The sequence below is a fragment of the Suricata suricatta genome, chromosome 2 (genome assembly GCF_006229205.1).
Source record: "Suricata suricatta isolate VVHF042 chromosome 2, meerkat_22Aug2017_6uvM2_HiC, whole genome shotgun sequence".
NCBI classification, from domain to species: Eukaryota; Metazoa; Chordata; class Mammalia; order Carnivora; family Herpestidae; genus Suricata; species Suricata suricatta.
The window spans coordinates 57,253,186-57,274,969 of NC_043701.1; the positions used below are offsets into that span (position 1 = coordinate 57,253,186).

Consider the following 21,784-nt stretch of genomic DNA (forward strand, 5'->3'; position numbering starts at 1 on the left):
TTCCCCACAACAATTTAAATCCAAAGTTTGGCCTCATTCAAAGTCTTGAAGTGAGCAAACTGGCCCTGGGGGTCTAGTACATTTCAGGGCATGCACACTGCTACCTCATCACAAGGAGTCACCAGGCTTTGATGCACTGACGTGATTAGGACCCTTCCACATAAACTCAGCACACATCAAATGGGCCCCCTCATCTCAAATACTTATTGGCCATTGTTCTATTATGGACAAAGCCTTGCCATATTCATGATCTGGGCAGGAAAATAACCCAAAGCGGAATTCCTGATTCATTCACTTTTTTTTTTCTCCAGTAAGTACTATAACCATTTAATCAAATGCATTTCAATTCTCCTTGAAGCAGGTATTCATGTAAAATATAGGTAACAATGGTAAAGAGGTCAGTTTCCAACAAAGTTCTCTTCTCTTAGAAAAATTTGTATTCCATTTTCAATTATTTATTTCAAAGAAAAATCTGTTACAATGAAAAAAAATTTTTAAACCTATAATTTTGAAGTGCTGGAAACTAACAAGATATATAAATAATCATAGTGAAATTTCATAGAAAAATGGAGTTCCTCTACCTTTTGGGATTAATATGTGAATCTGAGAAACAGTAAGTTGCCTACAGTGATACTGATTAATAAAATCATAAATTATTTTGATACCATCTAAAAATAATCATTTGAACAATGTTATAGAAAAAATATTTTTTCAGGCAATTCTTATTCCCGGGGCCCAAGAAGAAGCCTATAAGAATTGTACAGTACAAATCTCTATTCAAGAACAATTAATTCTTCACAAATAATGTGCTTTACTAATCAAGACCTATAAAGGCCTCTCATTTGCAAAACTAACTATAACTTGCTTTGTAAAGTTTAAGATAGCCATCTGACAAGATATAGACTATAACTGTGAGAATGTCATACTTCTTTCTACATAGAATGATCTCCAAGTGCCTGATCCCAATCTTTCAATTGTCTATATTTCTATTTTTCAAGAAAAATAAGTGTCCTGACCTTGCAGACTTTATGTAGAGACTATATATTAGATCTGATGGACATAAAAGCATGACTGAAAGAGCCAGTTCTAAATTGATTCTTTTTACTTCAGACGCACAGTCTAACGTAAGAGTCAAAAATCTGTTATATGACTTAAACTCAAGACCAATGGCTAAAAGGTATTTATATGAGTCAATCCGGATAAAAAAGAGAGGCAATATCTTGTGTTTTTAACTGCACTGTACTAAAAACTTCAAAAACCAAACCTGGGGTTCTTCAAATACATTCTTCATGTTGTTGATTGGGCCGTACGCAACCCCACTGCCTTCAAAGAGGTATAACCACTTGCTGGTCATTTCTTTTTCAAACCTGGAAACACACCAAAAAAAAGATGCATTTTTACAAAGAATGTAACACAACATTTTTTCTCATATGACCCTCTTTTGAAGCAACCAATAATGATAAAAATATGTTTCTTAGACTCTCTTTGCTCCTAGTTTTGAGAATGTTGCCTAACTGAAACAACTTGGCTTGCCCCGCAGTAGTAAGATCAGCCACCCAGGTCCCATTTGAAAATCCACCTTTACAGATAAAATTCCTCCTACTTCTGTCCCTGTGTGCTTTTTGACAGAGAGCCCATTAGAGAAGAGAGATTATGTGGGGAATGGTTTTAACTGAGTTTCAACTGTGGTGGTATTTAGCAATTTACAAATATAATAATGATAATAACTGCAATTTTGAACATAATGTCATTATGCAAAGTATTTTTTAGGTAGCCGGCATTAGAACCCCAGTGTAAGGTGGACAATGACATACTAAATTATTCCTAGAAACAAAAAAATAAACAAATATAGTTGTTTTAGGGGCACCTGGGTAACTCAGTCAGTTGAGCATCTGATTCTTGATTTTAGCTCAGATTATGATCTCACGGTTCATGGGTTCAAGCCCTGCATTGGACTCTGCACTGACAATGTGGAATCTACTTGGGATTCTCTCTCTGCCCTTCCCCTGCTTGCACTCCCTCTCTCCCCCTCATTCTCTTTCTCTCAAAATAAATAAATAAACATCTTTTAAAATGTAGTTGTTTTAAAAGAAAGCTATCTGTACTACCCCTATTATATTTATGAGAATTAACAGCCAGAGCCATTGGCCTAAAAGCAACTTAGGTACTTATTTGTACTGTGATTTACTGATCAGAGCAAATCTAGACATGTGAAGACTGATATATCAGTTTAGCTGTTACCTCTCAAATTCAGCCAGGTCCTTTACCTCTGTTTTGTTTTGTTTTTTTAATTTAAAATTAGAATTCACAGATCTGATAGCCTATTTGATTGCCTTTATTTTCTCTATTAGTTCCCAAAAAAGAGGGCCCAATTAATTAATGAGATACACTGTTTGTATTTTTCCTTGTTAAGACAATGAAATAGAACAGTCTTGGATCTTCAAGGCAACTTAACAGTCACAAATTGTAAAATAATTTAGAATCACTATTTGTTAAAGTAGCAAACTATTTTTAGTTAAGTAATAATCTAGGTGAAAAGAGATTTTTTTAAATGCCTTAGGTAAAATAGATTATTGGGAGCAAGTAGAAGGCACTACTATGGAAAGACAAGTAGAAATATAATAGAAATAGTATTCATGGACTTCCATTCAGCAATCTTAACCAGAGCTAAAATTAACCCAAGATTTGCAGATTCTGTGGGAAATTATATGAGAGACATGCACTACTTCTTTCACTGTTTAAAACATGACACAAAAGTAAAAACAGTATCAATACTTTGAGGACATTTTTCTAATCTTGCTATTATGATGGATAAAGAGTTTTCATCGTACATTTCAATTACAGCCAGTAATGTTAACCATCCCTGCTTAGTACACAATCAAATACTTCCTTTCTACATACTGAAAAGCAGTCTTTTGTGGGAACACCACCATTCAAGATTAAATGTGTCACAATAATTGATTCTTCACATCGTTATTTTCTTTCCAATGACTGTTAAAGTCATCTCCTGGCCAAGACCTCCTAAGACATATATATCACCAGAACAGTATACGGTGAAAAAATAAAAGGGATACTTTGAACCTGAAGCCTTTTCGATCAAGGTGTCAAGTATTAAAATTTAATTAAATTATTTAAATTTTCATATTTAAAATTTCATAAATTTTATCAGTTAAGCTGATAAATTTTCAAGACAAGTGAATTTATCACCACTGGCCTCACCCAAGTGGCCTAAAAGAGCCGCATAGAAAATGCATGTCAATATCCAAACAAACCCATGGCTGCAGACTTGCTAGAAGACTCAGGGGAATACTTGCAGTTTTAGTATTTATATAAGCTTTTCACCACTGGGCAAAAGCGAGGGATTTATTTCATGTTATGGAAAACAACGGATGCACTTTGGAAATGAGACAGGGGAGGGAGGCAGTGTCTGGAGCTGCAGTTGTGACCACTGTTTGTGTATTTGCGTGGGTGTGGGTGTGGAAGTATTCGCAAATGCCTTAAGCTCAATCAGTCAGAGACGGAACATCGCTGCATTCCGCAGCTCCCAGAGGACACATCCATCATTTTCTTCTGAAAATCTATCTCTTGATCTAAATCTGATGTGGAATCCTTTCCTTTATCTATGCAAAAAAGCTGTAAGCACATGTTTTTATTAACCACAAAAATTCTGTTATAAATAAAGAAAAGGAAAGAAAGAGCTGTTCTAAATCACTTTTGGGCAGTATAATACTGAAGATAAGACAAGAAAGTGTCCCTAGATCCAGGGGAGTGAGCCTCAAAACTCCTCTGGGACGTTACTTGGAAACTCATTAAACAATTTAGACTTAATTGTGAACTTACTAAATCAACCCATATAACACATTTTGGATTTTTGCTGAATTCACTTGATGTTGGAATGAGTATTGTTAATCAGATCACATCATTTAGGTAAGTGAAACATGAAGATGGACTTGAGCTTAAATTTCTTTGCCTCAAGATTTTACTTAAGAAAAATAAACAAAAAACTCTTCTTTTTAGAGAATTGATTAAAGTTGCAGCCGAATCCAAGACCAGAGAGAAACTAAGAGGCATGGGCCATGAAGGTGAAGTTGGAAATAATTCTAATGTTAATGACTACTAAACACTGGTTATTAAATTGTTTGGTCTAGGGCGCCTGGGTGGCTCAGTCAGTTGGGCATCCAGCTTTGGCTCAGGTCATGATCTCATGGTTCATGGGTTCAAGCCCCACATCGGGCTCTGCGCTGACAGCTAGCTCAGAGCCTGGAGCCTGCTTCGGATTCTGTGTCTCCCTCTCTCTCTGACCCTCCTCTGCTCACACTGTCTTTCTCTGTCTCTCTAAAATAAATAAAAAACATTAAAAGAATTTTTTTTTTACTTGTTTGGTCTATATCTTATAGCTTTTGTCTTCACAGGCTTACTGTAAGGTAAATAGTATTCTCATGTCACCAGTGGGAAACAAGTTGGGATAAATGAGCTTGCTCAAATTCATATAGCTTTTTTTTTAATATTTTATTTATTTTTGATACAGGGAGAGACAGAGCATGAGAGGGGAAGGGGCAGAGAGAGAAGGAGACACAGAACCGGAAGCAGGCTCCAGGCTCTGAGCTAGCTGGCAGCACAGAGCCTGACGCGGGGCTCGAACCCACAAACGTGAGATCTGACCTGAGCCGAAGTTGGAGGCTTAACCGACTGAGCCACCCAGGCACCCCTCAAATTCATATAGCTTTATCCACCCCAACCTTTTTTGAGATATGGATGACCCATAAAAATTGTACATATTTAGTTTGTACAATATGTTTTTTTAACCATGCAATGTAGTGCAGTGATTTAATATACATATACATTATGAAATGATTATCACAATCAAATTAATTTACACATCCTTCACTTCATGGTTACCACTTGTGTATGTGGCGGGGGAGCATGAGAACACTTAAGGATCTACTTAAGGACAATTTAAGTATAAAATATGGTACTATAACCTATAATAACCATGCTATGCATTCAATTCTCAGAACTTATTCATCTTATAACTGAAAGCTTGTACCCTTTGACTAATATTTTCCCATTTTCCCCATACCTTAGTCCTGGGCAACCACCATTCTATACTTTGGTTCCAGGTGTTTGACTTTTTAGATTTCACACATAAGTGAGATCAATGCACTATTTGTATTTCTGTGTCTGGCTTATTTCATTTAGCACTAAGATGCTTTTTCACTTCCGTCCTATAAACCTCAAGCTAAATCTTCTTACATTAATACTCACTCATTCATTCCTGATGTTTTTAGTAATCATTTGTTTTGTGTCAGTCATGGGGATTAAAACAATAAAAATGCCCCTGTACTCAAAGATCATATAGTCTAAAGGAGAGCACAGCTAAAAAAAATTGATGGATTGCAATGCAGGATGCTAAGGCCAAAAAATGAGTGTACAATCTCTTTTTAAGTACCAAAGGAGACATGAACTGGGCCTGGTGAGTCAGGAAGGAGTTCAAAAACCAGGTGACATTTGAGCCAGTGGTTGAAGGATGAGTTAGCATTTTTGATGGGGAAGATGGAAAAGAAGGGTCTTCCAGACAGAAATAGTAATGTGTACAAAGACTCAACCTGGAAAGAATCTAAAATCTCCTGTGCCCTGTTTGGCAAAAGATGAAAAATGGGAAAAGAAGGTCAGAACTGGAGTGCAAGGTGTCTTGTCTGCTATGCTAAGGATATTGGATTTCTGCTAGCAATGAAGGATCCAGAGAGGTCTTTATGCTGGGGACTGACATAATCAGCATTAACAAAGAGAACAGAAAGATACAGATGAGACCAGAGGCAAGGACACTTGACAGGAGGTAATATACTCTCTCTTTCTCTCTCTAATGCATCTTAAATCTGCTCCTCTATCAATATCTTCCATATTATTGTCAAAAATAAACAATATTCATTTGAAAAATGTTTTATTGGCATTCTTACCCTTTTGTTCCTTTTATTCATCCATTTCCAGTCTGTCATGGTTGCTTCAGCCTCTGAAATTTGATCCGTTCACCACCACCTTCTATTACCCAGTCTCCGAGAGTCTTCAGTGACCACTTATTAGACCCAATATTCTTTTGACAGTCCTCATCCTACCTGCTCTCCATGCAGCATTTGATGCGGCTGACCATTCTATCTTTACTATATTGGTACTATACTTATTGGATTTTTAAGACCTCTTTGTCCACTTCTGTTTCTTCTTTAAATTATTTTACCTTTTCCTTCCAGTCCCAATATTCTCTGTTCTTGTTCACTCATCTAAGTAATCCTGTCACCTCCCTGAAGATGGTACCCAAATCTGTATTTCTAGCCCTGACATTTCCCTCATTCCCTCTTCCTAGTTGCCATGGGATATTTCCATGCAGATGCACTATCATCTCCATAAACACAACATGCTCACGCATGACCACAACTTCCATTACCTCCATCTTGTATTTCTCCCTTTCCTGAATTCATACTCTTAGTTAAGTCAGGAATTCCTTCTTTTCATCATCTTTTATAATTTACACACAATGGATCAGCAGAATCAACATGTCAACAGTTAAGTTTTATTTATCTAGTCCAACACTTGGACTATGACAATAATAAATTAAAAACTTATTGCCTCCAATTTCCCTCCTCTTAGTAGAATGAATTTTAGATATGTCTCAAATCTGTCCAATTGTCTCTTTTTCCAAGTTCTTCACTGCTCTAGCCTCAAAACTGAGAACACAATTGGCACTCAAGATTTGCTCAATGAATGAGTATATAACTAATTGGTCAGATTAGCTTGAGTAAATGGGGTGGATTACTTTCTCCCAAAACCTTGCTGGGAGTATGTATATTTAGACACTGAGGTTTGGAGAAGAAAAACAATCTGAGGGTCTTAGGTTCAAATGTAGAATCACAATATCTCCTCTTTTCCTTCTTCTTCCATACTGCTCTTTAAATTCTTCATAGAAATATGTCTTGTTGAAAATAAATTTCAAGTTCCCAACAACTAACTTACAAACAGATGCTTAAAGCATAATGTTTTGATTTAGGGACTGACTTATCCAGAAAATCATAAGATCTCAGGAATTCAAAAGGCCTTAAAAACTATCTATTATTTTCTATGGCCCTACAAAATCATCCTATTTTGCACATTGTAAATATTTCTAGTAATAGCACACTGTCAGTTCAGTTACTGAAAGCATTCAAACACAGGAAGTGTGCTACAACAGAAGAGGCATCAGGTGTGGATAGACTGGACTTGAGTCACAGTCTCAGAACCTCCTATATATATGACCTGAATAAAAATATCAGTTAATAACATTCACAATTTTTCAAATCAAATCAATTCACAGAACAATCCTATGAGGTAGGTATCATCATCATGTTCATTTTAAAGGTGAGGAAAAAGGTTTAGAGAGTTTAAATAACCTTTTGAAGTCATATCAAATTAAGTAGCCAAGCTGGAAGTCTATCCTGGGTCCAAAGCCCGCATGTTAACCACAACTTTCTACTGTTTGACTCTAGGTACCAAAGTCCAAGAGAGCAGACCAGACAAAGTTCTGTGAGTCATGTGCAGCCAAAGAGCAGTCCCAAAGAGGGCTTAAAAAGGAGGACTTGAAGCCTAGCATCTTGGTGTTACTTTTAACTGAGAGTCTTTTATCTAACAGGCACCATAAGAAATACTTTGCATATATTATTTCTAGTCATCATAATCCTTGGAGGCGAGTTTTATGATTCTGATGACTGAGGAAATTAAGGCATAGAGAAGTCAAGTAGGGAGCTATTTATAAGAGAAAACTCAAGTCTATCCGCTGGTGGGATTTTGAACTTGTCTTTCTCTATGCTTATTCAGTAGGGTAGACCTGCTAGAAATCAACATCAACCCAATCAAGTCCAGCACGAAATGGCACCCCTAGATCACCGGCAGATCAGAGTTGGGGGACAGAGGAAAGTTAACTCTGTACTGAGGGAGTTGCTTGGGCTCCAACGATTCCCAATTTCTTCCCCACTGACCATTGATCAATTCTATGGTCCCATAAATTCTCATAATGTGGACCACAATATTCCAATCTGATCTTTTCAAGACTTCTATGAAAAAGGATAAGTTATCTTTATTTTGAAGATGAAAATTTGAAGCATACTCAAATCTTTGTATTCTTGGTTCAGAGTACATCTCACTATGCACCACTGTCATTTGTGAAAGAGAATCAATAAACAAATCAATAAATGAAATGTATTTCCTAACCTCCCCTAGCTTTGTGATGGTAGGTAAGTGGTTAACTTTTCTGAGCTTTCATTCTCTCATCTGTTATAAGAAAATTACAGCTGTAACTTGCTTAACATAGTAAGTCCAATAACTGGTATTTCACTTAGTAGTGGTATAACATATTAAAAATAAACACAATAATAAAATATACCTAAACTGCAACCCAAGGAAGGCATTTTAACAATTTATACAGCAGATCCTATTTACTGCTGTTCATTTCTCAGATATTTTATGTTTATAAAAGTATAAGCATACATATGTCAAATCATTCATTATGCTGTGCACCTAAAACTAATAGAGTTATATGTCAGTTACTGTTTGAACAATATTGCTTGAATTGTGTGGGTCCACTTATACAAGACTTTTTCAACAAATACAATCCAGTACTATAAATGTATTTTCTCTTCATTATGATTTTCTTAATAGCATTTTCTTTTCTTCAGCTTACTTTATTGTAAGAATACAGTATATAGTACATATAGCATGCAAAATTAGTTAATCAACTGTTCATGTTATTAGTAAGGCTTCTAGTTAACACTAGGCTAGTTAAATTTGTGGAGAGCCAAAAGTTATAAAGAGATTTTTCAGCTGTGTGGGGGTCAGGCATCCCAAACCCCCTCATTGGTCAAAGGCCAACTGTGTATCTCAATAAAAAATTATTTATTGTAAAGGGGGGGGGGAAGGGCAAAGGGAGGGAGAAAAAATCCTTAAGCAGGCTCCATGATCAGCACAGAGCTCAGTGCAAGGCTTGATCCCACAACCCAGGGATCTCGACCCGAACCGAAACCAAGAATCAAATGCTCAACCAACTGAGGCACCCAGGCACCCACTCAAAAATTATTTTTAATTTAAAAAATAAAAATGCAAAGCTTCTGGGACTTCTAAAATGTATTTACATGTTACTTTGTTATTTGTTTTACTAGAAAATATCAGTGTTTGTGCAGTGTACATCATAGGTGATGACACCAATGTCAGGAATCTCCATTGTTCTTCATTACATCTGGAGATCTCATAGTAGATAGTGACAATGCAGAAATTTCAAGCTAAGCAGGGGGTAGTAGAGCAAATACATTTTACCAGGATAGCACCCAGGAGGGTTGAAACAATTTAAAGAGGTACCAACACCAATATAGCTTCTAGAGAAGCCACAGAAGTCAAATCTTGTCTTTCTGTCTCATCCTAGCGGTTCAGAGGAAGTACAAAGTCCCAAGTCCTATCAGTGATAAAAGAAAATGCCTACTGGGAGTCACACTGTGTCCATAGCTAGGCAAGGTCTCATTTCCCTAAGAGGTCCATAGGTACCCCTGGACAAAATCTAGTGACTTAAAAGTTAGTGACAGCAACATGAAGACTTTGCCCTTTACCTTTATCTCATACCTGCCTTTATGAGAGGCTCGAAGAAACTTTATCTTCCATGATCTTCGGAGTTTCTTGAGTAAAGAATATAGCAACAATTGTGGCAAAAGTAAAGTCACATCTATCTTGGTTTCATGAGTTTCTCCCCACTTTTGGGTCAGAAAAGTATTTCAAGGATAAACTATATACAGAGACTCTGCAACAAGTTTTTAAATCTTTGAATCCCCTCAATCATTTTTCCACATCAAAATTCAGGACTCAAAAATGTAAGTTATTTTGGAGGTCTAGTTAGTTGTATTTTCAGAGAAGTTTTATGTGAAAATCCAAATGTAACAACTAACATTGGAATATGACTTTATGCTATAAAAGCATTCTTCAATGCACACAATGATTTGTTCATATAATTGGAAATATGAATCAATTTGCAAAAAAAAATTCATAGTTTTGCATAAGTACAAAGGTAAACCTTGTCTTGTTGCAATGCTGTCTCTATGGTAGAGTTGTCAATTTGCCAACCACAGTTTTTTTATATAAATGTCAATATCTATATACTCAGGACCCATAATCTTCTAAAATTTGTACACATTAGTTCCATCCCTGATACAAATAGATATAAAAACATTTGTGGATTTCCCCTAAGGGTGGCTCTCTGGAACAGTGGAGAGAAAGTTTTCACACCCCATCTTCTTGATATACAAAAGACTATGCATTTAAACTTCAAATAGCTTTGTGAAAAACACAGAAAGCTAAATAAATGTCTTGCAGGGACTTAACAAAAACAATGGAGAATTGAAAAATACATTACACTGGAAGACAGTGAGAACTGTATATAACTTTGTAAAAAAGTGTTGTCCACATAACATAAAAGTTTTTGGAAGAGTTTATTTCAATATAATAGCAAAGCTTTCCTGTGATTTTTAAAAGAAAATTCAAGAATATTATCCACTAGAATTAGATCTTAAGTTATTAAGTTTATTTTTTTAATTTATTCTTGTAAAATATTTCAAACATGCCAAAAAGTATAGGAACAGAAAACTATAGAAAAGAAAGTAATAAAAATACTTGTGGCCCCTCACCTACCCACCTCATTAAAATCTTAAAATTTGAACACATGTGCTTCATATCTTTAAGGAACAAATGTTACCAACAGAGGTGAAGCCCCTTTTGTACCTCTCTTTTATCTTATTGCCCTTTTTCTCCCCTTCAAAAGAAGCATCATCCTATTAAATACATGTGTATCTGTTGGGATTAATCCATGAGCAATATAAGGTATCGTGGGATTTTTTTACTGGAAATTGCTTTTGTATTAAATTTTAATTTCAAGATCTATCTGTATTCATACATAAGGATTTGGCTCATGTGCTTTATCCACTGGGCACATTCCTGGGTGAATATTCCACAATTTATCTTTTTTCCCCTACCTATGGTCTATTGTTTCCAGTTTCTTACTGTTACACACAATGCTCAAAAGAACCTTATACTCTTCTCTGCCTATTCAAATAGGATTGATTCCCTAAGGTATACATTGAGAACCAGAATTGCTGTGTCATTAAGTTGATTTTGCCAGACTATTCTCCAAAGAGTTCCATAGCGCTTGATGGCAATTTTAGCTTCTTTCATGCTCCATATTCTCACCAACTTTTGTTGCTGTCAGACTAAAGTTTTATAAATGGTATTTCATGGTTACTTTAATTTTTTTAATGTTTATTTATTTTTGAGAGAGACAGACAGACAGACAGACAGAGCCCAAGCAGGGAAGGGGCAGAGAGAGGGAAACACAGAATCCAAAGCAGGCTCCCATGTGGGGCTAGAACTCATGAACCTGAATTAAAGTCAGGCGCACAACTAGCTGAGCCACCCAAGTACCCCTCTCATGGTTACTTTAAATTAAATTACATTTCTCATAACTAAATAAGTTAAACACCTTTTCATAAGCTTAAAGAATATTTTCTCCTTTCTCTTCATATTTTTTGCACTTTTCTTAGTTGGACTATTTCTCTTTAACTACTGACTTAATGCACTTTAAATTTTTCCTAGACTATACCTTGTTTACTAGCTTTCTTTACTTTTTTATACAGAAACTATTGATTTTAATATAGACAAATCATAATTCTTGTCCTTTCATGTTTTTGCTTTTTGCACTGATTTAATAAGCAGTACCTAGCTTGTAAGCCTGTCATGAGGCATTAAATTTAAAGGTATATAGAACAGTGCAAGGTAGAAGTCAGTGCGACATAAGTGTTAAATAAATAAAGCTACACTAACATTACTGGGGAGGCAAACGGTTGGCAACATGGGGGATTAAAGTAGAAGTTTCGGAAACAAAAATGTGGTAGGTAAATGTACTACCTGTAGAAAATGTCTCTTTGGACAAATCTGAGTAAATCTAAACCAAACTAATAGGATTCCATAAGATCCAGGCTAAAGTCTACAATGCATTAACTATAAACAGGCCTGTGACACTTCTCTAACCCACAGAGAAACAGCTGGAATTTGTTGGTCGGCGTTTCTACCGTAAACAGAACCACAGACTTAATATTTCCTGTAATCTTCTCAGACCTTATTTCCTCTTAGGAATTTATCTCTACTATTACTGATAAATTACGTTAATGCTATCCTTTTTTCCCTCTAGCACTCACTAGCTCTCTCCTTTGCCTGAATGTCAATCTGCAGGCCACACAAAGGATGGAGTGAGAATCTACCCGGGGAATCCAGTCACTGCCTTCCACTGCAGGGTCACCCAGGACTTTTCATGCTACTTGCTCTTAAACCCGTCAAGGCATTTACTAGGCTGGGCAGCTACTATTTAAGATTTGCACTAATCATTACCACAATAATAATGCTGGCCCATACTCATGATCATTCACAATTAAGAAACATACTCTGGCTTGTACAGATTTTAAATGAAGTGTGGGTCATAATTTTATAACAATTTGACCAGCATTTGTTGTGACTGTCCAAACAGCCCAAGCAGCATCATTGCAAAGCTGATATAGAAAATTTGACCACATTCCAAGATCCAGTGATACCTTATACCAAGTCTCCTCATACTAAAACATAAGCCTCTTGAACTGTGATCTCTTTGTGAAGAACTACTAGTAAAGCAATACATAATTATTATAGAAAAATATTTAATATCAACAGGCACAAGAAGAAATAAAATCAATTACAGAAATAATTTTAGGGGCACTGGGGTGGCTCAGTTGGTTAAGCTTCTGACTTCAGCTCTAGTCATGATCTCACAGTTTGTGAGTTCAAGCCCCATTTCAGGCTCTGTGCTGGCAGCTCAGAGCCTGGAGCCTGCTTTGGATTCTGTGTGTGTGTGTCTCTCTACACCCCTCCCCTGCTCATGCTCTATTTTGTTCTCTCAAAAATAAGTAAACATTAAAAAAATAATTTTATTTTATACATATCCTTAGCATTTTTGTATGAATATATATTCTAAGAAATTTAAGAGGGATCACAATGGTTGTTTTTTTCTTTTTTATTCTGTTAAAAGAAATACAAATAACGTTAAATTTTCCATCTCAACCATTTTAACATTTTATTTATTTATTTACTTTTTTTTTAGAGAGAGAGAGAGAGAGAGAGAGAGTGTGTGAGCAGGTGAGGGGCAGAAAGAGGAGACACAGAATCCAAAGCAGGCTCCAGGCTCTGAGCTGTCAGCACAGAGCTCAATGCATGTCTTGAACCCATGAACTGTGAGTTCATGACCTGAGCCAAAACTGGATGCTCAACTGACTGAACCACCCAGGGGCCCAAACCTCAACCATTTTTAAGTATAGGTCAGTATCATTAAATACCTTCACTCTGTTGTGCTGCCACCCAACATTCATCCATAACTCTTTGGATCTTGTAAAGCTGAAATTCTATTAAATATTAAACACTCACTTCCTATCTACCACCTACCACCATTCTCTGTCTTTATGATTTTGACTACTTTAAATACCTCATATAAGTGCAATCACACAGCACTTGTCTTTTTGTGACTGGCTTATTTCACTTAGCATAATGTCTTCAAGGTTCATCCATGTTGTAGACTGTTGCAGAATTTCCTTCTCTTTTAAGATTAAATTGAAATTAGAAAGCAATTCTAAAGAAATTAGAGACCTAAATAAATGGAAACATATCCCACATTCATGGATTAGAAGATTTAATACAGTTAAAATACCAATGTAACTTGAAGGAGTCTATTGATTCAGGGCACTTCTACTGAAATAGGAAATTGTACAAATAGAAAAACCCATCCTAAAATTCATAAGGAATCTCAAGGGACCACAAAGGGCCAAAACAATCTTGAAAAAGAGTAAATCTAGAGGGCTCATATTTTCTGATTTCAAAACTTACTACAAATTATAGTAATCAAAACAGTTTTTGCATAAAGACAGGCATACAGACTAACAGAATAGAATAGAGAGCCAGAAATAAATCTTTACATTTATGGTTGGGTGACTTCTAATAGGGTGCTAAGACCATTCAATGGGAGAAAGGATGATTTTTCAACAAATGGTGCAGGAAAAACTGTGTATCTATATGCAAAAGAATGACACTGAAACCTTATCTAACACCGTGTACAAAAATTAACTCAAAATGGATTGTGGACCTAAATGTAAGACCTAAAACAAGAAAGCTCTCAAAAGAATACATAGGATGAAAGTTTCACAACACTGGATTTGGCAATGATTTCTTGGATAGGACACCAAAGGCACAGGTAACCACAAAAAAAAATGGACTTCATGAAAATTTTAAATTTTTATACATCAAAAAACACTATTAATATTTACTTTTCATAAAGTAAAAAGGCAAGGCACACATTGATTTCAATATTACATTAAAAGAATAATTTGCCACGATCAAGTGGGATTTATTCCTGGGCTGCTGGGCTGGTTCAGTTTTCACAAATTGATCAACATGATATAGCACATTAATAAACGAAAGGATATGATCTTAATAGATGTAGAAAAAGCTTTTAACAAAATACATTATCCATTCTTGATAAAAACCTTCAACATACCTCAATATCAGAAAGGTCATATATGAAAGACCAACAGCTAATATCATCCTCAATGGGGGAAAATTGATAGCCCTTCCCCTATGGTCAGAAACAAGACAGGGATGTCCACTCTCACTATTACAAATTTAACATAGTACTGGAAGTAACCAGACAACAAAAAGAAATGAAGGGCATACATATTGGCAAGGAAGAACTCAAACTTGCATGCAGACAATATGATACTCTACGTGGAAAACTTGAAAGACTCCACCAAAAAAAATGGCTAGAACTGATACATGAATTCAGCAAAGTTACAGGATATGAAATCAACATATAGAAATCTGTTGCATTTCTATTCACCAATAGTGAAGCAACAGAAAGAGAAATAAAGGAATTGGTCCCATTTACAACTGCACCAAAAATCATAAGATACCTAGAAATAAACCCAAGCAAAGAGGTAAAAGATCTGTGCACTAAAAAGTATATAATGCTTATGAAAGAAATTGAATAAGACACAAAGAAATGGAAAAAATATTCCATGCTCAGGGATTGGAGGAACAAACATTGTTAAAATGTCTATACCAAAGCAATCTACACATTTAATTCAATCCCTCTCAAAATGCCACCAGTATTTCTTTGCAGAGCTATAATAAACAATTTCAAAATTTGTGTGGAACCACAAAAGACCCCAAATAGCCACAGCAATGCTGAAAAAGAAAAACAAAACTGGAGGCATCACGATTCCAGATTTCAAATTGTACTACAAAGTTGTAGTCATCAAGACAGTATGTTATGGCATAAAACCAGACAAATAGATCAATGGAACAGAATAGAAAACCCAGAAATGGTCCCACAACTATATGGTCAATTCATCTTCAACAAAGCAAGAAAGAATATCCAATAGAAAAAAGACAATCTCTTCAATAAATGATGGTGGGAAAACTGGATGGCGATATGCAGAAGAATGAAACTGGACCACTTTCTTAAACCATACACAAAAATAATTTCAAAATAGATGAAAGACCTAAATGTGAGACAGGAAACCATCAAAATCCTAGAGGAAAACACAGGCAGCAACCTCTTTGACCTTGATCAGAGAAACTTCTTACTAGACACATTACCGAAGGCAAGGGAAACAAAAGAAAACATAAACTATTGGGACTTCATCAAGATAAAAAGCTTCTGCACAGCAAAGAAAACAATCAGCAAAACTAAGGCAGAATATGGAATGAGAGAAGATATCTACAAATGACATATCTGATAAAGGGTTAGTATCCAAAATCTATAAAGAACTTATCAAACTCAACACCCAAAAATCAAACAAACAACCCAGTTAAGATATGGACAAAAAACATGAATAGACACTTCACCAAAGAAGACATCCAGATGGCTAACAAACAAATGAAAAGATGTTCAACATCAATCATCATCAGGGAAATATAAATAAAAAATATGATGAGTTACCACCTCACACTTGTCAGAATAGCTAAAGCGAACAACACAAGAAATAAGTGTTGGCAGGGATGTAGAGAATGGGGAACTCTCTTACACTGTTGGGAATGCAAACTGGTGCAGCCACTCTGGAGAACAGTATTAAGATTCCTCAAAAAAATAAAAATAGAGTTACTCTATGACCCGGCAAATGCACTACTAAGTATTTACCCAAAGGATACAAAAATACAGATTCAAATGGTTGCATGAACCTCACTGTTTATAGCACATTATCAACAATATTCAAATTCTGGAGGGAGCTCAAATATCCATCAATCAATGAATGGATAAAGAAGATGTAATATATACACAATGGAATATTAGTCAGTCATCAAAAAGAATGAAATCTTGCCATTTGCAATGACATGGAGAGAGCTAGAATGTATTATGTTAAGTGAAATAAGTCAATCAGAGTAAGACAAACACCAAATGATTTCATTCATAAGTGGAATTTAAGAAACAAAGCAGATGAACATATGGGAAGGGTTAGGGAAGAAGACAGGGAAACACCACGAGAGACTCTTAATGATAGAGAACAAACTGAGGTCAGATGGAGGGAGGTGAGTGGAAGATGCGCTAGATATGTAATGGGCACTATGAAGGGCACTTGTGATGAGAACGGGGTGTTTTATGTAAGTGATGAATCACTAAATTCTACTCATGAAACCAATAGTGTACTATATGTTAACTAAAATTTAAATAAAATAAATAAATAAAGCTCCTTATCTTGGCATTAAGAAAAAAAAGGGGCATTGTACAGAATGGGAAAAAATATATGATAAGGGATCAGTATCTAAAATTTATAGAGAAACTCTGAAACTCAACAACAAAGAAAACAACACAATTTTAAAAAATGGGTAGAGGACTTGAATAGGCATTTCTTCAAAGCACATGAAAAGATACTTATCCTTAATCATTAGTGAAATGCAAATCAAAACTACATAGAGATACTACCTCACACCCATTACTATGGCTACTTTCAACAAAACAAAATAAAACAAAACAGAAAACAAGCGTTAGCAAGGATGTGGAGAAATTGGGACTCTTGTGCACTGTTGCTGGGAATGTAAAATGGTATAGCCACCTGGAAAACTGTGTAGATAGTCCCCCAAAAATTAAAAAAAGGATTGCCATATGACCTAGCAATTCCACTAATGAGTATATACTCACCATCATTAATTGTTTTTTTTAATTTTTTAAGTGTATTTACTGATTTTGAGAGAGAGAGCATGAACTTTAGTGGGGGTGGGGTAGAGAGGGAGAGAAAGAATCCCAAGCAGGCTGTGTTTTATTTTCTTAAGTTATGTAAGTGCTGCTTTGGTAAAGATCCTTGCAGCTAATTCTCTATACATGATCTTATTTCCTCAGGATTCATTCCTAGAAATAAAAATCTTTTAAATGTGCATAATTTTGGAACATTTTTATATTCATTCATTGAACAAGTATTTACTGAGTTCCTACTAAGTGCTAGGAAATGTCTAGGGTTATAGCAGTGAACAAAACAAAAATTCTCATCTTCATGAACCTTGCCTAGGAGAGAGGATAAATGAGTCAAATCTATACTACTTGCAGAAGTGCTATGGAGACAAAGCAGAAAATAAACCCCTTCCATGAGTGGCTGCACTATTCATAGGATGACTTAAGAAGGTCTCAGTGAAAAGAATAAATGTCAAATGCATTGTATGGACACTTCCTCTTAGAGCAAATCAGAAACTATCATTTGATTTGCTTTTCCCCAATTTGGCAAGCCAAAAGAAAAAAGAAAGACATCTTGCTAATCACTAATGCTTTTGATTATTTGTGTATTTTTATTTATAAATTGCCTGATTATATCAATTTTCTGCTGGGTTTTCCTCTTTCATATTAATGTGTAACAGACTTTGACAAGTTTTGTATTTGCCTTTAACTTTTATTTATGGTGGTTTTTAATGTACAGAATTTTTAGAATAATTCTGATTCTCAAGGACATAGGTGATAATAGAATTAGAACAACTCATAATGATTCATTTGCATTATCCCACATCACATACATCACATACATAATAACATCAGATAACTATTTTAATCCTACCACAATCATGATTTTAAAAAATTTTTTATTATGTGGTCCCAACTATATCTCCCATGTTTTTAACATTCTGTATCTATGTATCTACATAGCCAGAATATATTGCCAGTGTATATTATGTACTTTCTTTTTTATTTAGTTATATCACGTATATTTTATATTTATAAATAGGGTTTCCTGCAGGTCCTTAGGTCACTGTATCTCCAGTTACTTTTGTTATCTGAAGCCCATTTTTTAGATTACACAATTCTTGCATAATTATTAACAATTTGTGTCCTTTTTACTTTAACATCAGGTTGAGTATTTATGAAGATCCTTAGCTTTCTTTCTTTGATTATTTTTATAATGTTATTCGGTTTTTTTCTGGAATAAATTATGGCTCCTGAAAAAAAGTATGATAATTTAAATTTCTTGCCCTTATAAATTATGTGTTCCTTTTGCCTAATGGCTTAAAAGATATATATACTTTTTTCCTTTAAATTCCAATAATTTTACTATGTCTTAGCATTGTTTTATAGACTCAATACTCTCAGATACATGGAATACTATTTCAATATATAGCTTAAAAATTTTTTTAACTCCAGGAAATTATCTTCAGTTATAATGATTATTTTAAAAGTCTGGAAACACATAATATTATGTTCTTAAATATTAAAAATGTTGTTTATGAACTAAACAATCTATTCTTTAGGCAACCTATGTATGTGCTGAAAGTACATAAAGAAAGGAAGGAAATGAACACAAAATTCAGTGTAGCTATTGTTTCCTCCTAGAGGGTAGCAGGAAGATGATATTGGTGAGTACCACACAGGTAAACCCACATTCTGGTTCTTGCATGAGTAGTAGCCCCATGGGCATTCATTGTACTATTTTGCTTTAAAATTTAAGTAAATATTAACTATATATTTTTAAGTCTTTTATGACATGATGTACACTAGTTTATGTTTCCGGACTTTACAGACACCCTGTTGCTTCTGTATTTGTTCTATTCCCTGCTTTGGTTTCATACCTTGAAGACTCCTTTAAGTCAGTGTTAGATATTACCATCCCTACCCTCCATCTTCAACATTTTGCACTTCCCTCAAACTCTTGTTTGAAATATATTTTCTATTGCTTTTTAATTTTTAAATTTTTCTTTATTTCCCTGAAGAATTTTCTGTTGTCAATTCCCTCTTGTGTGCCTTCTCATTTAATCTTGATTTTTTTTCTTTCGTACATGTTTTCTTGAGTTCTTTCGCTTAATTTCTGTGTTTCAATTTCTTAGTTAACTTATTCCTTCAGATCTTACATCATTTTTAGTGTCTTTTATTTCATTTTTATCTGTTGCATGGGCATGTCTTTATGGCATGTTTTCATTGCCTATACAAATACTATTCTACTTCTTCGCTTTTTTAAATTTTATAATAACTGATAGGATTTGATCTCAGCACTTTTCTGTTACTTTCTCTTTTTATGTAAAATTATTTTTCCTGGATTTTTAAATTTTTTTTAATGTTTATTTATATCTGAGAGAAAGAGACTGAGTGTGAACAGGGGAAGGGCAGAGAGACCAAGACAGAATCCAATGCAGGCTCCAGGCTCTGAGCTGTCAGCACAGAGCCTGACACAGGGCTTGAACTCACAAGCCCCAAGATCATGACCTGAGCAGAAGTCAGTGCTTAACCTACTGACCCACCAAGGCACCCCTGTATCCTGCTCAATTTTTATCTCACTTCTTATAGTTTTTCAGCATGGAAACTGTCAACAATTCATAGCAGCTATACTGCCCCAGGTTCTTCAGAGCTCATCAGGAACCCCCTGTACTCAGGCTCTAGCTTCTGTTGCTATTCTCAAAATTGCTCTTCCTTTCCTAAAGAATGAGTCTAGGTTATTCTGGACCTGTGTTCAAGTCTAGGAGAGAGGCCCCAGTGCTACCTTTTGGTTATCCCCCTTACAGACAGATGCTGCTATTATTCAGGTTCTACGGCTTTTGATGGTTTGTTTCCACTCACTTATACTTTGGGGTTGAAGAGGATTCCTTGTCCTCTTGTTGTAAATGTCTTCCATGTTTTTTCTCATTTTGTTCTTTAGTAGCTCTGTTTTTATGTGGAGATTTGGGAGATCCAAAAATGCCGCTGCCATTGCCACCACCGTCTTCCCAGAAGTTCAAGGATATTATTTTTTAAAAATTTTAAGTTTATTTTGAGACAGAGAGAGAGAGAGAGAGAGAGAGAGAGAGAGAGAGCGCGCAAGTGAACAGAGGAGGAGCAGAGAGAGAGACATAGAACCCAAGCAGGCTCCACTGTCAGTGGGGAACCCAATTCAACCCAACATTGAACCCATGAATTCAGATCATGACCTGAGCTGAAATCAGGAGTTAAGTGCATAACCAACTGAGCCACACATGTGCACCTAAAGGGAACTATTTTTAAGAAATTTGGAGAAGCTTCCTTTTGGCTGCAAGTCAGGTGCCATTTTGAGGTCAAAAGACACACATATATGATTCAATTCTTACCATTTTTCCTGGCCAAGTTCAACGTCTTATCACCTGACCAACAGGCATCTTTTCCTTACTTGCTTCTAGTCCTGCCCACCTCTTCTATTCACTTCAAATACACATTTAGACCATCAGCATCATATCAAACACAATCCATAAAATGCAAGCTTGCAACTGCTCCTTAATTTCCCTGCTTCAAAACACTGTTTTTCAAGCATCTCGACTGAATTTGATTTACACGTATTAAGCAAAATATATTTTCTTTCTTCTTTTTTAGATTTTTTTAATGTTTATTTATTTATTTTGAGAGAACCAGGGGAAGGGTCGGAGAGACAGGGAGACAGAGAATCCAAAGCAGGCTCTTGGTGCGTGAACCCATGAAACTGTAAGATCATGACCTGATCTGAAACCAAGAGTTGGACACTTAACCGACTGAGCCACCCAGGTGCCCCAAACAAAAAACTTTCAAAGAAAGTATGAAAATCTGCTACTTCACAAATTAACCCACTTTCTCATCTGGTATCTTTCATGAATTACACCTTTAAGAAAGGGCACATGAAACATGAAAATGATATGAAGGAAAAGACTTATAGGACAGGGCATCTATTTTTTCTTATTCCAAAGGATCCCAGCGGGAGAATGAATTCTATTAGCAATGCCTTCCAACCCTCTAAACCCAGAAGAGCAGCTGTCCAACCTGCTTTTGCATGTAGATAGCAGAGAAAGTGCTCTGCCAGGGAAGACAGTACCTTCAGAAGCAACTCACTTCACATTTGGAAATCTCTAAAGAATTCCAACTTCCCAATCTTTCTGCTCTTTTCCCATTCTCCCTAGCTCCACCCGCCCTGGTCCCCTTTCCCTGAGGATGGGAATAAATGCTATAAATATTAGAACACAACCGTTTACATCCATCCTCGAATCTACCTCTGGAAACGCTTTTCCCACTGAACAAGGGTTGAACGCTGAGGAGACTCATGTCACATTCTTCCCCATAACAGTCTCTTCACATATTAAAACAGCAGCCATGTCCTTCCAACAAGCCCATGTCTTCCTGACATCCTTTACCTACTCCTCAATATGGCACATACAAAGAATTTAAACAATTCATAGCCTATCCATCAGTGGAGGAAAACATGTTATTCAA

General features: G+C 35.7%; 1 protein-coding gene across 2 annotated transcripts in view; it reads right to left on the reverse strand.

Annotated features, from left to right (window-relative positions):
* The window catches only part of SUGCT (succinyl-CoA:glutarate-CoA transferase), a 749,888-nt gene that overhangs the window by 372,899 nt on the left and 355,205 nt on the right, over positions 1-21,784 (reverse strand). For both annotated transcript variants that reach the window (XM_029926667.1, XM_029926657.1), the window contains exon 12: positions 1,265-1,367. In XM_029926667.1, the coding sequence (XP_029782527.1) occupies positions 1,265-1,367 (103 nt within the window). The remainder of the gene's footprint in view (positions 1-1,264; positions 1,368-21,784) is intronic.